The 10356-nt window shown below is 42.9% G+C and overlaps 1 protein-coding gene across 1 annotated transcript in view; it reads right to left on the reverse strand.

Moving 5' to 3' along the window:
- Nucleotides 1-670: 670 nt before the first annotated feature.
- Nucleotides 671-10356, reverse strand: part of FAM71F1 (family with sequence similarity 71, member F1) — a 14483-nt gene continuing 4797 nt past the window's right edge. Inside the window, exons 4-7 of the mRNA XM_010831764.1 lie at nucleotides 7539-7660; nucleotides 4442-4485; nucleotides 912-1087; nucleotides 671-721 (exon numbers count right to left, since the gene is read on the reverse strand). Coding sequence (XP_010830066.1) covers nucleotides 671-721; nucleotides 912-1087; nucleotides 4442-4485; nucleotides 7539-7660 — 393 coding nt within the window. The remainder of the gene's footprint in view (nucleotides 722-911; nucleotides 1088-4441; nucleotides 4486-7538; nucleotides 7661-10356) is intronic.

Raw genomic sequence — 10356 nt, forward strand, 5'->3', positions numbered from 1 at the left:
GAGAAAAACTTTCAATAAGATGTAGCTTGCCTTATGAGCTCTTCTATAGGTACCTAGATACTTCTGTTAGTTTTTTAAATCGTCAACTGTTGATAATAGGTAACTTGTAAGAGTTAGTGGCTTATTGATAATACTTTACTCTAGAAAACATAAACCACTGTACCTTCTTTAAGGATCTCTGGTCAGACAGAGGCACATAGGAAATACTTAATGAATGTTAAATGAATATGTGGATGGATGGATGAGCCTTGGTGCATGGAAAGATAAGGGCTGGGCCTCAGAGAAATTTGATCCCTACACCTCATCCCTCCTGGGCTTCCCTGGTGCCTCAGATGGTAAAGAATCTGCCTGCCTTGCAGGAGACTCGGGTTTGATCCCAGGTTCAAGAAGATCCCCTGGAGAAGGGATCAGCTACCCACTCCAGTATTCTTGCCTGGAGAATCCCATGAACAGAGGAGCCCGGTGGGCTGCAGTCCATGGCGTCATAAAGAGTCAGAGGCAACTTTCACTTTTGTTCCTCACAGACTTCCTCCTTCCCACTCTACACAGCAGAAGGTTGGGATTCCCATGGAGGCCAGAGAAGGAGAAGGAGCTCCTCCCTCTGCAGAGGCAGCCCCTCATGCCTCCCGCACAGCACAGAGAAGGCAGCTCTAGTGACAGCTGTGTCCTGCTAGTCTCTCTTTTGAGCCACTTGCAGGAAGCCCAGGGGCCTCTGGTAGCTCTGGAGGTGCCACACTTAGGGTTTCACTCAGCCCAGTTGGAGGTAGAGAAGAACAGGGCAAGAAGAAAGAGTGTTGAGGCAGCTATGGCTGGTCCCCCACTCCCAACCCACAGCCTCCTGGAATCATTCCCAAGACCCTAGAACCTGAACCCAGACTGGTCCCAGGAAGGCAGTGGATGAATGCCGTCACCGTACCTATGAGTGGGGCCAGCTGAGGCCCAGTGGAGGCTGCCAGAGTACTGAGGAGCGAGAGGGATTGTGGCCCAGAGGGGTTCTCTCTTTCCCACTCTCCATAGGTGAACGAATCCCTCCAACTGAGGTCACGGGTGCAAGGGATGGAGTCTTCACTCGGAGAGGTTTTTTTTCCTAGGTCAAAAAGGAATGCAATTGTTTGTACTTTAATTCACAGAGCACACTCACAGGTTCCAGCCAACATGTGTGAGGTGCTTATTATGGGCTGGGCACTGTTCCAAACAATTACACGCATTAATGCTCTTTTAACCCTCACAACAACCTCTGAGAGGTCAGTGCTGCCATAGTCCCCATCTGATGCGTGAGGATTTTTAGGCCCCGCAAGGTGAAGTCACTTACTCGTGGTCACATCGTGAGGAGGCAAGGCCAGAATCCCAAGCCAGATAGCCAGGCAACAGAGCCCGTGTTTTTACCACTATATCATGTCAACAGGCAGTACCCATAAAACAAGGCAACCAACATGGCTTGGAGAGGTTAACCAAGTGAATTCCCCCAGGAGATTCAGCTAGCTGAACAGGCAATGCCCTTGAACCCAGATGGCCTGAAGCCAGAGCCTGTTCTTGGTCCACTTGGCTTGAGCTACTTAAGGGTGGCTCACAGCCCAGCAGCTTTGGCATCACCCAGAGCATGTGAGAAATGTAGTCTCAGGTCTGCCCAGATGCTCTGAATCAGAATCTACATGTTAACAAGATCCCTAGGGGGGCATTTGCACATTAAAGTTTTAGGAAGGACCAGGCAGAGCCTGGTGGGCTGCTGTCTGTGGGGTCGCACAGAGTTGGACACGACTGAAGCGACTTAGCAACATAGCAACAGCAATATAGATCACATCACCCACAAATGGGGAAGTGACATGTTCAACTACACAGGTACACTTGGGGATGCTGGCTTTTCCAAATGTAGCTCCCTCTGTCTCTCCCTCTCATCATCCAAAAGTCTTAAGAGGCTGGGGTGTAAGTGTCCTTCCAAACTGAAAGTGTACGCTACTTGGCCCAAAGAGAAAAGAGGGGTTCCTTCAGCTCCAAGGAAAGAACAGGGTCCTAAGGACATCCCAGGATCATTCATTGCAATCAGCCTAGGGACATCTTGGGAGCAACAGTTCCGATGTCAGAGATGTCCTGTGACTCTGAAATTCTAGCTGTTCTCTCAAGTCCTAGAAATAAGTTTGAAATATTCTCTAGCTTTATCTTCTTTGACACTAATCTCATGAGATATGTTTTGAGTGTGTGTGTATGTACGTGTGTGTGTGTTTGAATGTATGTGTAAAAACATTAGTGACTCACCATTGTATTAACAATCACATAATATTAAAAAGCAATTCTAGACTTGCAGAAAATGTGGGCCAGCAGTCAGCTCCGCTTACCATAGAGAACAGAGGCTGAAAACTGGCAGCCTCTAGGCTCACTTTGGTCTGCAGGTACCTTTTGTTTCCCCACTAAGTCTGGCCTATACTGTACTTTGTTGGGCTTCCCTGGTGGCTCCAATGGTAAAGGATTGTCCTGTGATGCGGGAGACTCGGGTTCAGTCTCTGGGTTGGGAAGATCCCCTGGAAAAGGGAATGGTAACCCACTGCAGTAGTCTTGCCTGGAGAATTCTAAGAACCAAGGAGCCTGAAAGGCTACAGTCCATGGGTTCACAAAGAATCAGACATGACTGAACAACTATCACTTTCACACTATAGATTTTTATGAAGTGGGGGGTGGGGGTGTATGTGATATAAAAATTCAGATTTTTGTTTTTTCTTGAAAAATCAGATTATCTGGCAATGCCAGGCCTGTGTTGCAGCATGGCAACCATTAATGAAACTTGAATTGAAACATTCACTTTTTCATTGCCACAGTCCCCATCACCCCCTACTGTCTCTTCAGTGCTGAACCGTGTCAGCCCAGCTGTTGTTTTATGAATAATAGGGATGAGGGAAAAATTAGCCGTTTCTTCTATCTATGACACGTAGACTCTTTACTCCTTTATAACACCTGCAGATGTTTGAGTTTGAATCCCTGGTTTGGATAAAAGTTGGCACAGCTCCTCTGGGACCTACGCACTCCTCCAAATATAACATGATATTCTGGCTGCCTTATGAGCCAATTTGGAGGAATAATTTCTTAGGGATGTGGTGCATGAATATTTATTGAGCTCCTATTGCGTTCTCAGACCTGTGCTTCCCACTGTAGGAATTCAGAGGCATACAAAAAAGTTTAGCATTGTTTGAAGAAATAAGGCTTAAACCTATGAAACAATTAGGGAACTTATGTTATGAAAGAGAGGTTATGAGCAAGGCAAGATGTGCCTGGACAGGAAGGTGTTGTGATTGTTTAGTCTCTAAGTCGTGTCTGACTCTTTGCGACCCCATGGACTGTAGCCCTCCAGGCTCCTCTGTCTATGGAATTCTCCAGGCAAGAATACTGGAGTGGGTTGCCATTTCCTTCTCTAGGAGACCTTCCTGACCCAGGGATTGAACCCGTGTCTCCTGCATTGCAGACGGATTCTTAATGCTGAGTCACCGGGGAAGCCCCAGTTGTGAGTGTATCTGGATGATTAGGCAGGATTTAGAGTGGCGTCAGGAAGAAGGGAGCAGAGGAGGATGAATAAGTCATGGGAAAGGATAACTGAGGTTTGACCAGAGCAGAAGATTTAAGCTGGAGAAAAGAAGGCAGAGAGCTCCTGATTAAGAAGGAGAGAGTAATCAGGTGAGATGGGTAAGAGATGGAAGGCTCATGCAGGATCAGCCATGCCAAAATGAGTGGATTTGGGGTAAACTAGAACCTGAGAATACATCAGGAACTGGCTGCTGTTTCCAGAACATGTCATACTGTCTTACACAGACTCTGTGTCTCTTTCTAGGATCCCTGCCTCATCCGCCTCGGCCAGCCCACTTGTACTCATCCTCTGTGACTCAGCACAGACCCCAGGTCTTCTGGGACAGCTTCCCAGGAGGAGTGAGGGAGTTCTGCCTTTGTGCCCTCAAGACAGGAGCACCCCAGTCTTGAGCTTTGAATGTTGCCTGGAAGGAGAGGTTATGTGATTTGGGAATTTACCCATTCGACTCCAAAAACTATAAACCCCCGAATGGGGTGCTGTGTTTTTCTTCACTGTGACTCCAAAGCCTTCAACAGTGTTTGGCACTTACCAAGTGCCCAATATGTGTTTTTGAATGAATGAATGAACTAGCAGGAGATTGCTGCAGTGGCCCAGGCAAGAGATAATAAAGTAGACTAGGGTAGGATCTGTGGGCTTGGAAATGAACTCAAGAATGTAAAGAATATTTCAAAGAAAGAAGCTGGGGTGATGTGGTGCCAAATAGACTATGGTGACTGCAGATCCCAGAAGAACTAGAACCAAGGTACAGGAGGATAATGGTGATCCTGACAGCAAAGGAAAGTTGGTCTGGGGGGCTGGAGGGAATTTTATTCCTATGTCTGCAGAGCAGAAAGATTCTCCAAGATGTGGGTGCTCTGTACCCTCCCTTACCTGAGCTGTCCTTTTTGTTCTCTGTCTTTTTGCTGCTCCTGGAACTCCAGTCATTTCAGGATCGAGGAAATGAAGGTCAGAAGGAAAAGAATAGAGCATGAGACTCTTGTTTTAAAGCTTGTTTTTCATTATATTTTTCCTGATGCAACAAAAGCTTTAGAGGCAGATATAAATATGAAAAAGGACAGCTGTGGCTATATTGGGTGGATGTGACCCATATTAAAGCACCAGAAGGAAAACTAGAGAAGGGGGAGGTAGAATGGGGTAGGGGTTTGGGGAGCAGAATCCTTGACGCTGATTTTGCTGAGGTGGAGTGGGCGTGACTCCGTCTGTTTGGCATCTCAGCCATTTATTTTATTTGCTGTAAGTTGCATATTGCTGTTGATGTGCAAAAACTGCTAAAACTGCAACCAGACCAGAACCTGCCTAAATGAGGAGAAAAATCATCACTCCAGGGCTTCATGCTGGGAAATGAAAGAGAAGAAACTAAACATCTGTACAAAGTAATTGTTTGAGATGGGGAAGCAAAAATTAAATGTTCCCTGTTTCTCACATCCCTCTGATCTGTCTTGGACATGACAGCCTGCACTCGGTTGCCATGGCTCCCTGGCTGGTCCCATCACACCTAGCCTGCCTCTCTTCAAATCGCTGTCACAGCAGCAGCCAGCTTGACCTTTTAAAAATGTAAATGGGATCACAGCACTTCCCTATTGAAAATGCTAAGGTTCCCATTACACTTAAAGCTTAAATCCATTGGCATGGCTTCCCAGGCCCTGCCTGGTTTGGGCCCTGCCCACTTCTACGTATGTCCTCCTACCAACATCCCCACTTCCCCTTGATCTTCCTTCCCTTTCTCTACACTGACTCATTAAGCTTCTTACTCAGGGCATAGCCTCAGTCTTACACCCATTTGTTCCCTTAGTCTGCACAGCTTTCCCCATCCTTTATCTGACTTCTGTGAGTTTTTCCTTTAGGTCTTCAACTTCTCTGACCTTTCAGAGATATTAAAATCTCTCTGTGCCAGAGATTGCCAGTAGGCCCCCAGCATCCCTTCTTCCCTTCTCCTGCTGAGGCAGAGCATCTAATTTTGTGCTGGGCCCATGGCTATGTGGAGTAGAGGCTTCATTTCCCAGCCTCCTTTGCAACTGGGTGTGACTATCATTATTCAGTCTCTAAGTCATGCCCCTAAGTCATGCCCCACTCTCTGCAACTCCATAGACTGCAGCACACGAGGCTCCTCTGCCTTCCACTATCTCCTGGAGTTTGTTCAAATTCATGTTCACTGAGTCAGTGATGCTATCTAACCATCTCATCCTCGGCCACCCCTTCTCCTTTTGCCTTCAATCTTTCCCAGCATTAGGGTCTTTTCCAATGAGTCGACTCATTGCATCAGGTGACCAAAGTATTAGAGCTTCAGCTTCAGCAACAGTCCTTCCAGTGAATATTGAGGGTTGATATCCTTTAGAATTGACTGGTTTGATCTTCTTGCAGTCCAAAGGACTCTCAAGAGTCTTCTCCAGCACCACAATTTGAAAGCATCAATTCTTTGGTGCTTAGCTTTCTTTCTGGTCCAACTCTCACATCTATACATGACTACTGGAAAAACCATAGCTTTGACTAGATATAGGTGTGGCTAATGAGGTATAAACAGAGGCTGTCCTAAGAGTAATACAGAAAATCTGTGAGTTAACATTTTGAGACAATCAAAAAGTTGCTTCAGAATATTTTGTTCTGGGAATTCCCTGATGGTCCAATGGTTAGAACTCTGCACTTCCACTGCCTGGGGTCAGGAGTTTCACCCTTGGTCAGTGAGCTAAGAGCTTGCAAGCTGAATGGTGTGGTCAAAAAAAAAAAAAAAAATCTGTATTAAGTCCAGAGCTCTCCTGTTCAGATTATGATATCTTACCCTGGAACTTCTTCATCTCTGTATGATATACCAATGACAACCCCAGTATAAAAAATTCTTCAACAGCAGGCAACTAATAAGTCTTTTTCCTGTGTTATCACTTTTCTACTTTCAGCCCAAGTTAGAATACAAGTTAATATTTATTGAGAGTTAACTTATAACTGCCTCTAGATTTGCTGAGGACCAGCCAAGCACTTGATGCATATGGGTTCATTTTATACTGACACTATCTGGATGAGGTTGGCATTATCATAATTTCCACTCTACAGATCTGAAAACTGAGGCCCAGCAGAGTTAAGCAATGTGCCCAAGGGCTCATAGTCAGAGCAGTGACTTGGGTCCAAACCTATGTGAGCACTTACCCACTATGAGACTTCGCCTCCTCTGAGCTCTCCTGATTTTCAGTTTATTATTGGCACTCATACATACAAAAATACTTTCTTTTTTTAATTCTGTCTCTGAATTGCTGGTCCCTGTTATGACAAAATCTCCTTCTCTGGTGTTTTTCTCTTCTGGTGACATTTACTAATTCATTTCTGTTCTCCCTTTTCTTTGACACCACATGTCAAGTTCACTGGAACTCCGGTTCCCACTTGAACTTTGCTCTCTGGCTGTGGTACCCTGAGGTCTAAGTGTGCTCTGCTTTTGTCTCTCTCATACCAACCAGTCCTAAGAGTCAACCCTAAGTCATCTGTACCTACAATGACATTTCCTCAGACATGGAGAAGACAGGCCTACATGAGGGAGCTTTCCAGAAAACACTTAAAAAAAATTGACCACAGAAGCTCCATAAAGTCCAAGCAGAGGCCAAGTATGTAGGTAAAGGAACTCAGTGATAGAGGATGTTTTCAACAATGTTTTGATTATTTCTCAGTAGGAAATCTAGGAACTAGATTAGAAATTAGGTTTTACTTTTCCACTGTGTCACTAATTTATTCTTAATATTGAAGAGGTTACTTTTCATTTTTTATGAATATCCTCCTCTGAAGTCAAGCCCACAGTGCTTGTGGAGGACAATCAGGCAAAGAGACCAGGAAAAGGTTTCCCTGAGTCAAGAATACAGACTGGATTGCATGTGGAAGGGCAGAATTTCATGTACTTCCTTGTGCCCCTTAACCAGATTACTTGGTTTCTGAGTCTCTGGGGCAGACCACCTGGGGACATCAGGCTGGCTGGATTTGAGTCATGTACCTGAACAGGTTGTGCTGATGCAAGTCCACAAAGATCTGACAGAGGGCCTCGCTCTCCCCTTTGGCCATCAGCTGCATGAGGCTCTCGCTGGGCTGGGAAGGTTGGGGTTTCTTCTGTACTAACTAGATGGAGGAAAGAAAAACAAAGCCAGGTTGTTAAGGTTTTAGCATCTCTGCATTTTCCTAATATCATGGTCTAGAACCGAAAGTGTTAGAACCTAAAGTGTTCCATCAGACAAAGCCATGCCAGCAGCTCAGAGAGGCAATTCTGAGGCTATATCTGTTTGTTTTTATCTCTATTGTTATAAATTTCCTTTGATGTCCTAAGAATAATATTGTTATTAAAAACTTTAAACATAATTTAGTGTAGGTAAGCTATTCTTAACATACCTTACTATGTTATTGAACAGTCTATTAATATAAACTTTAATTTAATAAACTTTAATGTTTTTCAAATTCATTAATATAAACTTTAATTTAATAAACTTTAATGTTTTTCAAATTCATTTATCTAAGAAATATCCTGTGTTGAGGTGCTTTTTATGCCAAAGTAAAATTGCCTCTTTTCTTGTTGCCTGTGATGCCCCTTGGATGTTCTGGTTGTGTGGGGGGGTGTGTGTGCGCACATGCTCAGTCACGTCAGACTCTGAGGCCCCATGGACTGTAGCCCACCAGGGTCCTCCGTCCATAGAATTTTCCGGGCAAGAATTCTGGAACGAGTTGCCATTTCCTCCTCCAGGGGATCTTCCTGACCCAGGGATCAAACCCGTATCTCTTGCATCTCCCAGGTTGGCAGGCAGATTCTTTACCACTGCACCACCTGCTCACGTTCATTTAATATTAATATTTTCTGAACATCAACTATTTGCCAGGCACTGGGGAATCTCAGTGAAAAAAACAGATAAAAATCTCAGCCATTGTGGAGCTTATGTTGTAGCTCACCTCAGGCTTCAGTTCATTAGACTCCAAGGCCTGAGGCAAAAAGGCCCAGGTGGCTTCCCTGATTTCTATCAAATATTTAAAGAAGTAGTAACATCAATTCTTCAAAAACTCAGAAACAGAGGAGGAAGGAACACTTTTTAAATTACTCAATAAGGCAAGTATTATTCTGATACCAAAGCCAGGCTATCACAAGAACACTACAGACCAATATCTCTAACGAACGTGGGTGCAAAACTCTTTTAACAAAATGCTAGCAAACCAAATCAAACTATATAGAAAGGATCATACACATCGTAATGTAACAGAATTTATTGCAGGAATACAAGGCTGGTTTAACATCTAAGAATTAAAGTAATATAATATATGGACTTCCCTGTTGGCTCAGTGGTAAAGAATCCACCTGCCAGTGCAGGAGACCTGGGTTCTATCCCTAGGTTGGGAAGATCCCCTGGAGAAGAAAATGGCAACCCACTCCAGTATTCTTGCCTGGGAAATCCTATGGACCTGGACAAAGGAGTCTGGCAGGCTACAGTCCATGGGGTTGCAAAGAGTTGGACACAACTTAGCAACTAAACAACAACAATATACTATATTAATAGAATAAAGAACAAACAATAGGATCATCTTAGTAGACAGAGAAAAAGCATTTGGCAAAATATAATACCCATTCATGATTTAAAAAACTCTTAATAAACAAGGAATAGAAAGGAATTTCCTCTATCTTATAAAGGGCATTTACAAAAATCCCATAGTTAATATCATACTTAGTGAAAGACTGGATATTTTCCCTGTAATACCTGGAATGAGGCAAGGATGTCTGCTTTTATTACTTTTATTAAACATTGTACTGAAGGTTCTAACTAATGCAATAAGCAACAAACAAATGGATCCAAATGAGAAATGAAATTAAGCTGTATTTATTTGCAGATAACAGGAATATGCATATATGTAGAAAATCCTAAGGAATCCATGAAAACTAATAAGCTAATAAACAACAATACACAAAAATCTATTGTATTTCTATATACTTTCAATAAGTGATACAAAGTTAAGACAACACAATTCCATTTACAATAATATCAACAACAATCAAATACTTAGCAATATATTGAACAAAAGTAGTGCAGAACTTATAAACTGAAAGCTGCAAACATTGCTAAGGGAAATTAGATTGATATAAATGGAAAGACTTTGTATACATATGTACTGAAAGACTCAATATTGTCAAGATGGCAATTTTCCCCAAATTGTTGTATAAATTCAACATGTCCTTACCAAATTCCAGCAGGTTTGTTTGTTTGTTTTTTGCAGAAATTGGCAAGTTGATCCTAAAATTTACATGGAAATGCAAAGGATCTGGATTTGGCTATTCCAAAACAATTTGAAAAAGAGCAAAATTGGAAGATTTACAACACCCAATTTCAAAAATTAAAATTCAGAGGTTTCAAAAAACTTACCATAAAGCTTCATTTATCAAGACATTGTGGTATTGGCACAAGAATAGCAAACAGATCAATGGAACAGAACTGAGAAGCCAGAAATAAATCCTTACGTTTATGGTCCAATGCCAAGACAATTCAACATGGGAAGGATAGTCTTTTAACAAATGGTACTAGAATTGTTATAACATCCACATGCCAAAAAAAAAAAAATTACTTAAAAATGTACCCTTACCTCACATCATACAAAAATATTAACTCAAAAGGGATCAAAGACCTACATGTAAGAGCTAAGTCTAGTGACTTCCCTGGTGGTCCAGTGGTTAAGACTCCATGTTTCAAATGGCAGGGGCTCATATTCAATTCTTGGCTGGGGAACTAAGATCCCACAAGCCACATGATGTGGCCAAAAAAAAAATTTTTTTTTTTTTAAAAGAA

This window comes from Bison bison, unplaced genomic scaffold (assembly GCF_000754665.1).
Source record: "Bison bison bison isolate TAMUID 2011002044 unplaced genomic scaffold, Bison_UMD1.0 scf7180017864530, whole genome shotgun sequence".
NCBI lineage: Eukaryota > Metazoa > Chordata > Mammalia > Artiodactyla > Bovidae > Bison > Bison bison.